Source organism: Haplochromis burtoni, unplaced genomic scaffold (assembly GCF_018398535.1).
Source record: "Haplochromis burtoni strain Fernald_Lab_line unplaced genomic scaffold, NCSU_Asbu1 Contig_12, whole genome shotgun sequence".
NCBI lineage: Eukaryota > Metazoa > Chordata > Actinopteri > Cichliformes > Cichlidae > Haplochromis > Haplochromis burtoni.
This window is the reverse complement of record NW_024582373.1, coordinates 1,535,219-1,552,403: the sequence shown is the minus strand read 5'-3', so window position 1 is coordinate 1,552,403 and position 17,185 is coordinate 1,535,219. Positions and strand designations below refer to the sequence as shown.

The 17,185-nt window shown below is 41.7% G+C and overlaps 1 protein-coding gene and 1 non-coding gene across 2 annotated transcripts in view; both read left to right on the top strand.

Moving 5' to 3' along the window:
- Window positions 1–8,087, top strand: part of LOC102307475 (G-protein coupled receptor 22) — a 14,895-nt gene extending 6,808 nt beyond the window's left edge. The window contains exon 2 of the mRNA XM_005915370.3: window positions 4,962–8,087. Within this exon, the coding sequence (XP_005915432.1) occupies window positions 5,073–6,605 (1,533 nt within the window). The 5' untranslated portion in view covers window positions 4,962–5,072 and the 3' untranslated portion in view covers window positions 6,606–8,087. The remainder of the gene's footprint in view (window positions 1–4,961) is intronic.
- Window positions 8,088–10,254: 2,167 nt separating this feature from the next.
- Window positions 10,255–10,327, top strand: trnaf-gaa. The gene has a single exon. It is a non-coding gene; the product is annotated as a tRNA-Phe (tRNA).
- Window positions 10,328–17,185: the final 6,858 nt, after the last annotated feature.

Below are 17,185 nucleotides of genomic sequence, written 5' to 3'. Positions count from 1 at the left end.
CCCCCCCCCCTGTTTTGGGCTTTTGTCTATTGTTTGTATGGTTATGTTGAAGGCTTTTGTTAAAATAACATAAAAAAATTAAACAAAGTTAATTTCTCTAACAAACCTAATAAATCAGCTATTTAGTTTCTAAATAAGCACAAAAGTTGTGAATTCCAAAGCTGGCCCATAAACAACATCACAAAGGTCACAATCAGCACCACAAACCAGTCACATAAAAAAAACAAATTAAAAAAACAAAAAAGCAACGATTTTAATATAAATGACATCAAACACAAGACAGAGATGCTCCTTCAAATTAAATAATTATATAAATATTTTATGCTTCAAGACCCAAATGTGATATAAAATATCGTGAAGAGTCAAATGAAAATATTTATATTGTATGTGGTCATGACATAAAAAATTAACAGAAAACATCACACAGTCATTTTTATGAAATAAGGACTACAATATACACTTGGACTAAGGCTTTTATTGTGAAAGTTTTGAAAAATATATGCTTATTTTGAATTAAAAACAAAAAACAACGAAACAAAAAAGTTGGCTGTGTTGCATCACTTTCTCCTTGGGAGCCAAACCACTCATTCTTATCTGATATCTACCTGGTCAGCTATTTAGCAGTTAGATCTTTGATTTCATGTAGTAAATGTTTTCATTGGGTGAGAAGTCTGGGGTGCGGGTTGGCCTGATGAGATGCTTTTATTGTGGAGCAGAGCTGCTGTAATATGTACAGAATGTTAATTTTACTGTAAGTCTGCAGAATCTGATGTTTGTAACATATAATTTCTTTTGTAAATTGGCACCGTTTAGAGAAGCTGCAATCTGACCTTGCTGGGACACCTGGATCCTCCAGACCAGCAAATTGCCAAAACATCTGCTTTTATAAAGGTGCTCACACTTACTGATGATCAGTTAATTGAGTACATCTGATTAGTTACCCTTTTTAAGTCCCATGAAAGCAGTTCTGGTGTAGCATCCAGGATTTTGGAAACTGAATCTAACACCATGTATTTTAGGGTATCATTTTTTACAAATAGGAATATTTAAGTAGCCTTCATTTGAATTTTTGCCAAGAGTTTGACAGGAAGATAACCACGCCCAGGTAACCAATCAGTACCCAGGAAGAAACTGCTTTCCAGGCTCTAACTGCAGTAAGTAAATTCAGCTCACCACATTATAGTCTTTTTTTATTTTACCTGTACAGAACCAAAGTGTTAGGACATAGTAGCTTACTTAACAAACCTTCAACATTCCCTGAGGAAGAATAGGAAGTTACTGTGCCTCTTCTGGCCAAAAAATTGCTAACTCTGAAACTGCCGTCCTTGCCTTGGGTTTTCCGTGCCTGCACATGGAGTGATGGAAATGTCCCATAACATGACATCATTTTAAAAATATAAACTACAACAGATTGAAATACCAGTCATCTTTTCACTGGAATAGCCTTGGCTCAATTTACAACTTCAGAGAACACACAGAGCACAATGTCACAGTTCTCAGCACTACCTGTAGAGCTCAGCTGAAAATGTGTCACTGCGATCAAGCTGAACCTCATTACCCTGTCCCAGGTTTGAAGGGAAAAGGTGTTGCTGAGGTAGCCCAGCCACTTATCAAATCTAGCACCTCGATGTGGGCTTTTCCTGGCTCTCAGCGCGCCGGGGCCTGAGTGAGAATACTGCCTTATTATTATATTGTTGCATAGCCAGAAAATGGACACACACACACACATTCACAGTTACCTGGAGAACTCCCTGGTGTGCAAGTTAATTAGCAAAGCATCTTAAGAAATGCACCTGGTTTCACACTTGCTTTCCTCTAACAACGGGACAGTGACAAAGTGGCAGTGCTGGTTTCTGAATTCAAGCAACGAACGCCAAATTTGACTCGCTCATTCTCATTCTGATTGGTATTTTTCAAAGAGGAAGCAAATTATTAATAAGCAGCTTGTGAATGCAGACCAGTGTGAAACCGCGCGTTGTTCTCCAGGGTCAGACATGAGTCACTTTGGTTCAAGCAGGAGGGGCACACTGATTGATTTTTCACCTGTCTGCATCACACAAATGCCCTTTGAAACTGAGCCTTTTAACATATAGATGATGAATCATATTTAACTATAAAACATACCTTTACAAAAAGACAAAAGAGCAAAGTTTGAAAAGAAAAAACCAACAGAGCCACAGTTCTCTTAAAGCAGAACACTATGAAGCCTGTGATAACAGTCCCCACAGAAAAGCCTTTCAAGCAGGTTGATTTTCTGCTGTAATTTTACGCTCTGTAATATCTACACCTTTCCTGTGCTGAGCGTCTAACCCGTGCAGTCATCACGCAGCTTTTCACTCAGGCAATCATGAGTGGAGTCTTTGGGGACTGAAGCAGTCGTTTGGGGACTGGATGCAACCAGGAAACCAGCCGCAGTTAGAGGAAGGCTGATGTAAGACTGCCACCTCTGCTCCCTGGGACATCTTGTTTACCGCTGCGTCTGGTTCACCCTTCTTTTCTACTTCCTTCCCTCACTCAGGCGTTTGCTGTAATCTGTCTCTCAGTGCACGCACACTTTTAAAGGTATGAATTCATTTAAATGGATTCATACCTTCTCCATCCAATCCCTTGCTACAATCAGACAGTCTGTGGATGATCAGGCCAGCTGGAAACCTCCAATCCGAGTCCAGCAAAGTTGCTGCGAGAGTCTGCGCTCTTGCACACCACCAGCTCTTCACTCAGTTTTTGTTGTTGTTTATTTTCCCCCCCCACCAAACCCATGTTTTGTTTTTTTCCCCAGTGGCCCCTCTTTAATTTCTCCTTAAATCCCCACGAAGAACAGACAAGAGACAAATCAAAGGAAAAACCCGAACCCTTGACCCCAACAGTTTCATCCTTTTTATCTGTCGCTGCGTCCTCGAGGGACACTTTTACAGTTGAAAGTTGATGCAGGAATCTGCATCCTTTCTGGCTTAGTCAGTGCTGCCATAACTTAGATTTCGTAGAATTTGCTTATAATTCTACGATATATTTGAATTAAAATAGTTTAATCACAATCTCGAAATCTCGTGGGACTTTGATTTCCTTCCACACTGAGTTGTTTGTATTGCCAAGGGGAAAAAGGGGACGCACGAAAGTCAGCAGAGTCATTGTGACATGGATTATAAGACACGTTATTCAAAACATCTGTAGCACAAGGCTTTTACCGCTGCTGGCACTGTTGGCTCAAAGCTGAGCAGGAAGCCCCATCACGACACTTATTCGGTCTCCTCTGTCTGTTCCGCAGGAATGCGGCGCGTTTCAAGCTCTCCGATTTGTAGCTGAGAGCTGTTCTAACTACTACTACTCTACTGCTCAGTGTCCCGCACTTCAGCGCCGGGGTACCTGTGCCCTCATTAATGTAGTTCCTTGTAGCGAGGTTTCCGTGGTAACGGAGGTGAGGAGAAAATGAGTCTATCACTCAGCTGAATGCCTTGTTACCAGAGCGGAGGTTGATATTTCAGGCTCGACTTGTTGTGCTGGAGTCAGTTTCCTGTGCTCTCGACTCGGAGGCCAGTCACGAAATGTTTTGAGCACCTGATGCCAAGATATTCATTCTGATAGCAATTTAGAGACATATGAAGCCGTGATTTCACTTGTTCGGTTGATTTCCCGCAGGTGCAATTAGTTTCCGCCCCCCCTCCACAATCAATGATGAGCGGCTGTGTTTTACACACTGACTTTAATCTTGTAGCTGTCGATGTAACAATGACATACTGCTGGTGTTTATCAGTAAGGATAGGCTGTGTCTGTGGGCCGAGGTTAACTATAGTTAACTCTTTAATATGGTGCGCTGGAAAACTCATTTTTAGTTAGGTGAAGTAAAAACTGTTCTTTAGAAAAATTGGAAACACAAATAGTTTCTTTAGTTTTAGTCCTTATCAGTATGATCAAAATCATTCCAGAAGAAATTCTTACTCCTTGTCTAACATTTTTGCAATGCATCAGGGCAATTATTTGAGCTGCCATTTTAGCTTTTATCCACATCGACAGGATCACCTGTCAAATCTCATATAACAGGCTTAAAAAGTCCCAAGAATAAGGTTTTAAAAGCGTTATATAAGTCGATTTCCTTGTCATCGTTCGGACTCACATTGTTCTATTACTACAATCATGAACACTAGGCACATAATAAATTTAGGGTATTTAGGAAAGGCAGCTCTACCCGCCTTTGCCCTGGCCCTAAAATGAGCAGTATCTGTTTTAAAAAGTGATCACATTAAAGGTCTGACTTATGATTGGTTATGTCTGGAGTATTTTACAGTCATTCCTTTGGGTTTTTACAGTACTTTAAGGGAAGTAGTGTAACTCTTCAAATTACACCCTGATGTTGGCATTGATGCTATGTGAATGTCTGTATATATGCTTGTCAGCTGGCAAAGGCTTACCAACACTTTCCAATAAATATGCCCCTTCGGTGCCGGAGCTATTTTAAATGCATTATGCGGTCTGTTACAGCTGGCAGAGAAAAGATCATAACCAATTTTATGTAACCTGCTGAGTGTGTTGTATTTACTGATCCACTGAGAGTAGTTGATTGCTTGCAGGTCTGATTATTTAGCTCCATTCAATTTGGGTCATTCCCCAGAGCTCCAGTACACATTAGTGATGGCCTATTGCGACGGCCTGCTGTTCTGGCAGCTTGTGTTCACGTCTCAAGCTGTGGCTGAGTCAGAATGGTAATACTGATAGGAGACAGAATGAAGGATGGATTGATGCATAATGCAGCACCTGCTCAATCTGCAGATGCTGGAGTTAATGCGTGCATATGTGTTAGACAGACAGACAGAATTCTTTTGGTAAACATGGATAAGTTATGATCTCTGTTTTTATCCAAAGTTATGTTGGGATCTCTGTCATGCTGTGAGAGAGAATAATGTGTTTTGATTTTCTCCTGCACAGTTCATCTCTCATCTGTCTGCGTTGTGTTCCCTTCTCCGCAGCGCTGTCACGGAGCTGTTATTCATCCCTGCATCATGGAGGATCGGCCAGGTGCATCATGGGAGCTCATCAGCAGTGTGACAGATACAATATATGAAGACTGAGAGGTCGTCATGGAGACCAGCAGCTACACCTCAGGCCCGGCCACTACTGATGGGGTTCGGACAGCCGCTGGGCTGGAGGGACTCGGAGTCCTTCAGGAGCGAGGAGGAGGCGGCTCTTTCAGCACCCCTGCGTCCTGGTACCCTCCGTCCTCGCTGGGCTTCCAGGTGTCACTCACCGCCTTCCTCATGCTGGAGCTGGTGTTGGGATTCAGCAGCAACCTGACTGTGCTGGTGCTCTATTGCTCCCAATCCAATTTAGTGGACTCTGTGAGCAACATGGTGACCGTCAACCTCCACGTGCTGGATGTGGCGGTGTGCGTGCTGTGTGTGCCCCTCACTCTGGTTGTTGTTCTTCTGCCTCCGGGACCCAACCTGGCCTTGGTGTGCTGCTTCCACGAGGCCTGTGTCACCTTTGCCAGCATCGCCACAGCCATCAACATCCTGGTTATCAGCTTGGACCGATACGACATCTCGGTACGACCGGCCAACAGGCTGCTGACGACACACAGGGCGGCGTTGCTGCTGATCGCCGTCTGGATCACCTCGGTCGCTGTGTTTTTTATCCCATTCTTGGAGTTGCAGTGGTCCACTGAAGAAGAAGCAGGGGAGACGGAGAGATCCTTGCCTTTGTCCTCGTATGACATTAGTTCCACTGTGGCGCCAGCATGGCGTAACCGGACCGTCCTATGTGTTGGTGGTCAGGGCTTTCACACCGGCCCCGGTAGGTATTACCATCTTATCCTCCAAGTGCCCATCTTCTTCACCACAGTGGCAGTCATGTTGTTTACCTACTCCAGAATATTGAGGGCTTTAAACATCCGCATTGGTTCCCACATGAAAAAGGGCCAGCGTTTCAGGGGCCCCTCCTGCAGAGGGCGCCACAAGAGGCAAAAAAAGGAGAAGCCGGGGCTAACGACTGATGGTGGGGAGTTAGGAGGAGAACAATGCACGACAGATAATACCAAACAGCTCAGCCACCCTCCCCTCATCCCATCCCCAACCCCGACAGCTACCTCTCCCCATGCCATGTCATCCTCTGCTCCGCTCGTCAGCTCTGACACGGGCGCTGCCACCCCCATGCCAGCCACAGTGGGCGTTCAGGCTTCCGTGTCGGCCATCATCGCCCTGCGGCGGGCAGTGAGACGACATCGAGATCGCCGAGAGCGTCAGAGACGTGTCTTTAAGATGTCCCTCATCATCATTTCGACCTTTCTGGGCTGCTGGGCTCCCCTCTCAGTGACCAACGTCCTAATCCTGGGCATCGGCCCCAGCGACGTCCTCGTCAGCCTACGCCTCTGGTTCCTCGCTCTGGCTTACGGAACCACCGTCTCCCACCCGCTGCTGTACGCTTTCACCCGACAGAAACTGCGCCGTGCCCTTCGCGCCAAGGTTAAAAAGAGGGTGGTGTCCCTGCTCCAGGTAGACCCTTCACCAGGTGGGACTGTCATACACAACTCCTGGGTGGACAACCGAAAGACCAGCAGGCAGGTGCGTCTAGAAGCGAGCGAAGGTACCGAACGCTGCCTGGGAGAAGCCCTGTGAGACTGAAACATGCAGGTCAGGCTCCATAATGAAGCTCGCCGGTGTGAGAAATGTGCAAATCACATTTACACCTTGGGGAGACCTTTAAATGTAACCACCAGCAGCAAGCTCCTGCTACACTCTCCCCTCAGCGCATGCTGCAGTGGAAGCAGGGTGTCACAATCACTGTGGCGCTCACAGCCTCTGCAGAGAATCATTCAACACACACTGTACATAGTTTGCACTCTGTGAATCACTGAAGTCTATTTACATATGGAGCTGAATAATAGAGCATCCTCATAGTGGTGCTTACATAACCACTCCAAAGAATGTGTTTAGCCAGCAGAAGATATGATCTGCCTTCTCCCTCCAAGGCTTTAAAAAAATGTTGATACACTTCAAACACATAAATTCTTTGAATGTATTTAATATTATCTCTGCCTTAAACGTTCCGCTAAATGGTATACTGTGCATTCGGAACAAAAAAGGGAGCATGTCAGATATTTAAATGAAAGGCTCAGTGACAGCTGATAAACTTTTAACTTTTCAGGGTCAGCCTGGGGAGAGACGATAAAGAACAAGTCAGAGGACAGTTAAAAGTGTAAATTAGTAAATCAAGTTTTGCTTTAGTGTGAGTTTATCGTGTGCTGAGATATTAAAGCGCTTGCATAAGATTTCGCAACACTTCTTTTGCCCCCAGTTTATAGCAAATGGTGTAATATATTATTTGGTATTGCAGTCTAGCTGTCTCCCCCTGTTTCCACTTGTTATGCTAAACTAAGTTAACTGGCCGCTGGCTGTAGATTCGCGTTCACTGTTAGCATGAGAAATCTTCTCATGTGACTCGTGATGGGAAAGAAAAGACACAGATCATCATTCACAGATACTGTGTTTATTCCAGGTCTATAGTCTTAGACTGCATTTTAGATGTAAAGCTGCTTAGAAGAAAATTCATGTAAATGATGTAAATACTGCCCACATGATGAAACGGAAGTGTGTGGTTATAAAACGACTTTCCTAGAGCAGAGCAGTGATCCAGCTGCCTCGTCCCTGTGTCGTTGCACCCAGACATGCGGTCCCACAGGTCAGCTCCTCCCAGAGGAGTGTAACGGTCACCTCAGCTGGGCCCTGACAGCTTCCTGGCGTTATAAAGAGTAGTGTTGACTTTACCTGCTTGTGTTCACTGCTCTAACATTGTACTCACGCTATTGTTCATTGCAGCGGCCGTGTGATTTATCACACTAATAATGCATTAGTGAATGTTAACAAGTGAAAATATATATTATATGTACACCAAGAATATCTTTAGAAGTTTTCTCCACAGTGTTTTTATGTGAATGTGTCACAAAACAGTGAATTAAAAGAATGAATTGAGTTTTTCTTTCGCGTGTGTGCTGTGTTGCAAGTTTGTTTAAATTTCCAGCTGGGGGTCAGAGCTACTCAGACTTCGTCCAAGATAAAAAAACAAAAAAACCCCAACAGGTTTTACATTTCTTCACTAGGTTTTTTTAAGCCTCCTACAAGAGGAATAACATGAGGACAACGTGCAGCTCCGTACATATAGCCTATATAATCACTCAGGGCTATGCTGCAAAAGAACATAATGTCCCCACAGACTCTCGCTCACACATCAAGGAATCTCTGTATGTCCATCGGGTGAAATCGCACATAAGAGCATACAGCGACGTCTGAACAGAGCATAACTGCATCCAACCGCTCTCGAACTCCCCAAATGAACTTCATCAGCAAGTATGATCAACACAAAGATGTGATGCGCACATGCATACAGAGACTCCTCCATTTGTTGGTGAGACCAATAGTCGCTTTAACATTTGCTTTGTGTGGTCTCTGTGTTGAACAAACGGTATATTGTGTTTGTGGATGTGTTCATTTATCACCATCAGATGCAGCCAATAATGAGTGGGTAGTGCCATTTACATGTGATAATTTTAGTATTGTCTTTCCACTTGTTGGTGTGCTAAACTCAAACCTCGGCGCTGTAGGCTTTTTTATGTGAAGATGTGCTATTTCAGTCTGTGCATTCATGTTCAGTAAAAGTGCCCTCTGTAGGAATGCAGGCACCTATACCTGGCAGTAATCATCACATGCCCCTCCCACTGAGCTCTCCTGTGGCTCATGGCGGCGTAGCGGCTCAAAAGCTGCCTGCATGTTTGAAAACGTGGCGTGGGCTTCGTGTTGCGTGGGAGGGAGGCGCTACAGACCTGGCAATATAGGGGAAAAAAAGAAGGTCATCCATGTGGGATGAAGCCTGCAAGGTAAAGTAGGCTAATTCAGCAGCACTTAAACCGCGAAAGAACAATTAGGCCACTGCAAATACCAGTGGCATAATTTTGGTTAAAATTAAATGACATATAAATAAATCATTTTTAATTAATTTTTTTGTAAATGGAAAAAACATTTTTACACTAATGGAGAGTGTAACATTTACACTGAAACTCAAGGGTTATTATCTAACATTGCACAGCGGAGTATGGATATGATAAAGTGCCCTTTTCTATCCTAGGTGCTGTTTTGGGGTTAAAGGTTAAAGCTAATTTAGTTGGACAGACATCAGGAATAAATGGTCAGGAGTGGCTACCCTAAAAGGTACCTTGTTTTTTTTACTTTTTAAATTAACCATCCATTTCTCTTGGCCCACAGCGTGGCAACCAATTTCTATAAATCATGTGAGGACTAAGAAATGTAGAGGACGGAGTGTTGAGTTGTAAGGATATCTGTGCAGATACACTTTTATGGGAAAAGCCAGCATTCTTTCTGGCACACAGTGAGGTGATCACAAGCTACAGTGAAGGAGTGCATGTAATGTGAACCAGTAGAAACTGGTTTTATGTGGAATTTTTGGAGCTGATGGCTCTAAGCATCTAAAGTCCATGTCTCACTTCAGCAGAGGCATGTTTCAGCTCAGTGTTTGCAGCTTTTATGTCTAAAGCTAGTTCTCATTAGAGAATAACAAACATATGGGAATACAGGAAAATGGTTCAGGCGATGTGTAACCTAAAAAAACTGAAAAATGTAGTAGGTTTGTGTAAAGAGGAAGACGCATGATATTGTAAAACTGGGATCAATTTAAGCTTATATTATATTATATTGTATTGTGTATTGGCCTATATAATACTAGCCATCCACTGAATGACACACTGTATGTGACTGCATTATACGCTAATTTAGGCTGATCTTTCAGTGTATCGTAAATAAGATGTTATTGGTAATAGGTAATGGATGCAGGAAAAGGAAAGAATAGCGTTCAAATCTTGTCCAGAGGGCTTGTGGCACTTAATGTCCTGTGATAGAGCGCCCTCTGGTGGGGAAGTTGAAAATTGCATACGTAGATATTTCATGACCGAGTTTGTGGAGCCTCAAACTATACATTTGAAAGCACAGGCTACGTGAGATATGAAAGTGGAATATGCAGTCCTCTAATGAAATTAGATTTGTTATTGTTTTTTAATCGACATAAACTGAAATGTTCATATTACTCAGTTAATTCATTTATGTGGTTTTAAACGGACATGTGCAAACTACTATTAAATGAAACGCGCTCTATATGTATACATTACAGTTTGCAGTTTGTAGTCATCATTACAACCGAAATATAACGAAACATGCCCATTTTGTTATAGCCAGTAGATGGCGGCGGATATACACGCCAGCCGAAATAGCTCAGTTGGGAGAGCGTTAGACTGAAGATCTGAAGGTCCCTGGTTCGATCCCGGGTTTCGGCAAGCGGGCAATGGGCTTTTTTTAAGTGTTCCAACTCTCTTTATGCATCATTTTTAAGTGCTACTACTTTAATTGTGATTTTAAACTGCATCTGCATTTAAGGAATTGATAAAGAAGTATGTCAAATGTACTGCCAACTACTAGGCCACAAAGGAGTAGCATTTGGTTCAATAGGTTTCTGAAAGGTCTGGCTAAAACACTTGAAAAATTATGTAACTATGCAATGTAATGTGCTTGTGTTAAATACCAGTCGCAGCAGACAGCAGAACGCACCAGAGGAGCCTCAATGGGACTGCGGTAGGTATATGGGACCCCCTATGGTACATTTGGATTCTTTGACTGTGTCTCAGCTGTTCTGATCTGAGTGCCAGCCGGGGTGTGTACAAGCAAGAAGGCCTCAGTCCAAGAGAGCAGGCCTGGGACCACAGGGCACCAAATGGGTCACGAATTTGCGTCATTCCTTTTGAAACCGGAATGAACAGCCAACTGGCTCTCGTTGGTGATGTGTTAATCAGCAGCGCAATGATAATGAAAAGACAGAAAGCGGTTCAGGGATCTAACAAGGTGCAAAGTGTTCAGATGGTTTGTGTTTGCATACATAATGTCTGCAGACTCAGAAAGACACTGAAGAGGACTGGTAACAGGAAGGCAGTTGAAGTAGAACAGGTCTGCAGCATTTAGGACTTAGAAGCTGCAGTAATATTCAAACTTCCTCTGAAGAAATGTGACAGTGCTCAGCTGAATGTACTGCAGTTACCAAATATGATATCAGAATACTGAACACTTAAATTATCCTGTAAATAAGACAGTTTTTAAGACACTGGGCGACCAATGTTACTCTGCATTTTTAATATGGATTGTTATATTTAACAGTGACAATGCTGAGAATACAATGCACACCTTTTCAGCTTAGCCACTTATTTAAAACCCAAACTTTGGCAGATCATTCAAATTAATTGTATGCATTTTCATTGTCTCTCCTCCCTCATTTGTTGCCATGTAATTTGTCACCACATAATATCCTGTGCTGTTGGTTATGCAAGGTTCCCTCTCTCTTCCTCTTCATTGTTGTTCGCACTTTCCACTGCTGTCATCTGGTTTCCTGCTGGCTGTTTTCCCAGTGGTCTTGGAGAGCAACGAAGAATGCCTGGAGAAGCCAATCAAGCCCAGTTCACCAAACCAATTCAGTTTGGTGGTTGAATAAAAACCTCACAGGTGGAGAGCGGTCCAGCCAGCCGGGCGGATGGACAGGCACAAGGAAAGGATGTTTTTGCTCTAATTAATCAAAAAAAAAAAAAATCTATTCAGTAGCGTTCCATTTTCAAGCAGCTCCCACAGACGTCTCGACTAATTTGGAATGGCTTCAAGGCTTGCATAACTGGAGCAAAGTGACTTCTAACCGGCAAACTTTCTGTGCCATTTGCCAAACAGATTGAACAGGTTGAACTAGAAGCAGAGTGGTTCATGACATACGACTCGGCAGATTTTAGAAATATGCTTTCATAAAGTAAAAAGAATAAACGATCATCATTATTAGGTTGAGAGTGTGACATCACGCTAAATTCCTATGATGCACTGCAATCTATTATTGCATTTATTATTTATGGGGAAAATACAGAAGAGAAGCTGCAACTGCAAAACTGCAAAAGTCACTTGGATGAGTGACGAAATGTTTCTCCCACAAAACGCTACGTCCAGATGAACAGAATCAACTTTTGGAGATTTACTTCCCTGGATGATTGAGCTTGCATCAAGATGTGTCTGTCTAAATCTCGCAGATTTCTTTGATTATTTTTCTAGCTATATATAAAGCAGCAGTAACTTTTCCAGGTTTTATATTCCTGTACTATTTAGTGTCCTACTCAGGTGTAGTAGAACAAGCTGTAAACACCAAACATGACACGAAACATGACCTGCTAAAGTTTATGTGCTGATGGCGTTATCAAATGTCTATTTACACATTTAGCATATACAGAGCATCATTACTGTTCTCTGGGAGTCATGTTTTTGGTCACCGGATTAAATTAAATCCTGTGTTTACACTCTCTCTGCCTTTGTTTATAACCTCAATGGATAATTAGAAAAATCTGTCTCTTCAGCTGCTGAATGTTCTTCTATGTCACCGACTATAAACAGTGATTAAAGGGGGAAAAAAAGAGAGTCAACAGCTGTCATCCCTGTATGTGAGCCGGATTTTAAAACGCACCATGGGTACGACCTACGACTATCATGTGTACCCACATGTTCAGCTTGTGTTCAGATATTAATTTTATTACTATCCAGTACCACTCTGTGCACATTTGCTTGTCTGTCTCTATTCATCAAGAAAGAAAACTGGAAGCCAGGTCTTGTTAAAAAAAAAAAAAGATTGACATTGGCTTCTGTTGTTAATGCTGATAAGACAAGAGACAGCAAAAGAGGACATGACAGAGCGAAAAAGTTAACGACACAGTCACTGTAAAATTAAAGAATAACCTCTTTTATTCCTAAAGGCTTTATGTGTCAGGAAATAATATTAAAACATTTAAATAATCTGGTCCTTACCAAGTCTTAAAGTTAGGAAAACCTACAGAGGAGCTACAAAAACCCAAGAGCTACATCTGCAGATGTTTAGGTAAGTTTAGGTAGGTGGTTCTTAAAAGCTACTGAATCATGGAGTTCACACAGCTTCTGCATTTTGGTTTAGTTTTTATTAAACTAATAATGACATGGTGTAATATGTCAAATGTTGTTGTTCACCTCAGGTTGTATTTAAATCATTTTACAACCTGGCAAGGACCAGATCATTATACATATATAAAACCCTAAAATTTACTTTCTTTTACCCTGACTGCAGGTGCATTTTACCCTGACTGCACACTATGTCCTTGTTAAGACTACACAAAAAATGATATGTGGTCAAAATGAATACATGACCACTTTAGCAAGTGATCTGAGTGATTGATCACACTGGATCTTGGCAGTTATTTTTAGTGCTATCCAAATGTGATCACTTGGATTACACAAACGTACACATGCATAAACGTACACGGTCGGCCTTTATTATCATTAAAAACTTCCTTTTTTGACAAGTAAAACATATTATGTGACGAGGACCTGATCAACTTCTCAGCCTTTGTTTAGTTTCCCCAAAAGTTGTCTTTCTTGTTTGATGGTATGAACAGTCTTAAACCACAGTCAGCATCATCCAAACCGTCAGATGCAAGGCAAGTATTTTTCTAAGGAGGTCTTGTTGTAAAGCTCTTGTGACATAACCCACCATGATCCATACAGTCATGGTGTGACAAGGGCTTGTTATCTGAGGGAACAGTGACTGCCCCCCGCTTTTGTCCTTTGAGACAATAAGTAGGCATTGTCTCCTCAGACTGACTGAGTTCAAAGTAACAAACCCACTCAATGTTCCTTGAACGAGCTCCAAGGACATTAGGAAAGCTTGATTCTCTGTGTTAATCTGTGCAGATGTCATCTCATAGAGTTGTGTTGTTCTTTCGCAGCGCTGCACTGACCTTTGTAATTGCTTGCGCGCTGATCTACGTCATTATATCAAAGCCGCAATTGAGTAAAGTCTGCTGTCCTTGCTCTTTTGTTCTCTGCTGAACAATGCAGCTGGACTGGCAGCTGGACTTTTGTAATAAAATAAAAAAGATGCTTCAAATATAATGAAGGTATCTGAGGTAGTTATGCATTACAGGAAAAAAATCTCTAAGAATTTTGTTTTTTGTTAACTTATGGAAAATAATCTACATTTATCTTGTCTGACTAGACCTTTGCTTTCCTCAGTGTATATGTGGTTGGACCACAGGGAAGGTTTGAAGGTTTGTGTAGTTTATGAGCAGGTTTTCATAAGCCAGATGAAGATCATTGACATCATCCACCGGAGACTGACACCACCAGGTGCCCCAGTCACGGTGCTCTGTCTGTGAACCTCCATGTTCGAAAAATTTCAAACACATCACATTCAGTCGTCCCCGTGCTTCTACATTTCACATCCTTTCCCTTTGACTCACACAGGTCAGGTTAATGACCACAGTCGCGGCTGTTACCCAATGCGCTGTGTCACCATGTGCTCTCCAAAAAAGTATTGTCGTCTTAGCCAATCTATCCCTTCCTTCTTCTCTGATGTAAATGTGTGTATGTTTTAGCACGTGTGTTTCACATGGGGTGGTGCCTCTGAGGTTTTTCTACCATCTGCCAAAGGCTTAATAAATGGCCAAATTTAAAATAGAAACTGAGTAATGCATTTAGGAGAGGCCCTGAGATTACAAGAGACAGAGTGGGCTCCAGAAAGCAAACACTTTAAAAATGTGTGCCCATTCTCTCTCTTCTCGCTCTCTCTCTCTCTCTCTCTCTCTCTCACACACACACACACACACACACACACACACACACACACACACACACACACACACACAACACACACACAAACACACCACACACACACACACACACAACAAGGAGAGAGAACATGGGTGGATGTGTCTCTGGAAAGCATTTGTCTATTGATATCTGTCTGGGGCCTGGCTGCCTGCCACCCCTCACCCCCACACTGCAAACTCAAGTTCATGACCTGTTATGCAACTCTGCTCATTGGCCATTGTAACAGATTTAAAACACATCTGCATCTAAAACAGATGTAGTTTCCATTCGTCACTTAAAAGTAAGTAAGTAAGAAATCACTCATTTGACACCATGCAATAATACTTATGCTCCAGTATTGTAAATATATACAGTGCTGTGAAATGCATTAACAATTTTGTTAATGCATAATATATATATATTTTTTACATATTTGTCACATTTAAGTGATTCATATCAAGTTAATTTGAATTTTAGACAAAGATAATATGACTAAATACAAAATACAATTTTTAAGTGATGATTTCATTGATTAAGAGATAAAAGCTTCAAAACCTATCTGGCGCTATGCAGAAAACTAACTGCCACCTAAACTTAATAACTGGATGTGCCACGACCTGCAATCAAGCATGTGTGATAACTGGCAACGAGTCTTTCACATTACTGTAGAGGAATTTTGTCGCACTATTCTTTGTAGAATTACTTTAATTCAGCCACACTGGTATGGAGGACCAGCACAATCTTACTATTATTATTATTATTATTATATTTTTTTTTTTTCGTGAGGGGGGGGGGGGGGGGATTGTGGGAGTCTTCTGGTTCTCCACAGTTTACAGTCAAAGCATCTCAATCTGATTTCAGTCCAGACTTTAACTAGACCACTTCAAAAACTTACATTTGTTATATTTCCGAGGTTGACTTGCTGGTGTGTTTCAGATCACTGTCCTGCTGTTCACTCAAGCTTCTGGTTATGAACAGATGGCCGCACATTCTCCTTCAGGATTTTCTGGCAGAGAGCAGAATTCATGGTTCCATCAGTTACTCATCCTGGATGAGTCTTCGGGCAGCAGCAAATTTCTGACTATATTTTTGTTTGATGATCTGAAACATTTAAGTAGGACAAATGTACACAAACGGTAAGAAATCAGGAAGGGGTGAAATACTTTTTTGCAGCACTGTGAATTGTTTTGTAGTGAATAAAACAGCCCACACAAGTACAAACACCACAGTGACATAGCCAAAGCAGTGAAAAAGCACTTTATTTATTGTTGTTTTTTCAGCTAAGATTTAAAGTGTGTTTTTGGCTGGTAAACAAAATGTCTATTGACTGTATGTGTATTTAAAAATTACATTTTAATATTAAGTTTGCAAAATATTTTGACTTAGAGTCAGGTATTGCATTCGGTTTCTTCTGGCCTTAAGTGTGTTATCCTATCTTAAATCTGAATATATCTTAAACATATAAAACAGGAAATATAGCAAGTAAAATAGCAACCTAGCATTCCTCATGTGCCAGCTGTATAAAATTACAGAAGAGGATTAGGGCCACTGGAATAAAAAAGCGGGCACGTCTTTTTTTTCCCTTCTTTTCCAGAATTCTGAGAAAAAAGTCAGAATTCTGAGATTAAATCAGAATCAGGATACTTTATTAATCCCTAGGGGAAATTATTTTGGTTACAGTGCTCCAGTATAAACAGTAACAAAGACAGACAATACACTAAGTAAGAAATGGACACAATACATGCATATCTATACACATATAAGTCACTTATTGATAAATAGCTGAATAAGAAAGAAGAGCATGTGCAAAAAGGGTGTAGCTATTGCAGTATACAGCGTGTTAAGTGGATGAGTTGTACAGAGAGATGGCCACAGGCAGGAATGATTTCCTGTGTCTTTCAGTGGTGCTTTTTGGTAATCTCAGTCTCTTGCTGAACGTGCTCCTGTGACTGACCAGCATGTCATGGAGTGGGTAAAGTCACAATTCTGACTTTTTTCTCAGAATGGAAAAGAAGAAAAAAAAAGACGTGCCCACTTTTTTTTTTCTTTCGGTGGCCCTAATCCTCTTCCATATGAAATAGGGCTGCAAATAATGATTAATTAAAAAAAATTGTGCAGTTTTACACTTTAGATACATTTACTGTTTCTCTGTTATAGTCCAATAAATCAGTCACACATTGAAAGTTTCACTACTTTCTAACGAGTATTTCTATTATGCTTGCCTTTTGTTTGCTTTTAACTACTAATTCTTCAGGTCTGCTTAGACTATATATTTTCTTCTTCTTCTGTTTTTGGTATCCTCCCATTCACGTTATGCCTATGAGCATGGACTTCTTTACATCACCTTACATTACCTCTGGAAACCTCTGAGGACTCACTAAAAGCTTAGGTATCGTTTTAAGCCGCATCTAAAACATGATACAGGGATTCCCCTGCCTGAGTGGGGACATTGGCTGGGATGGCTGGCCTCCCCTGAGCTGGATAGTGCCTCTGGAAACTGCAGT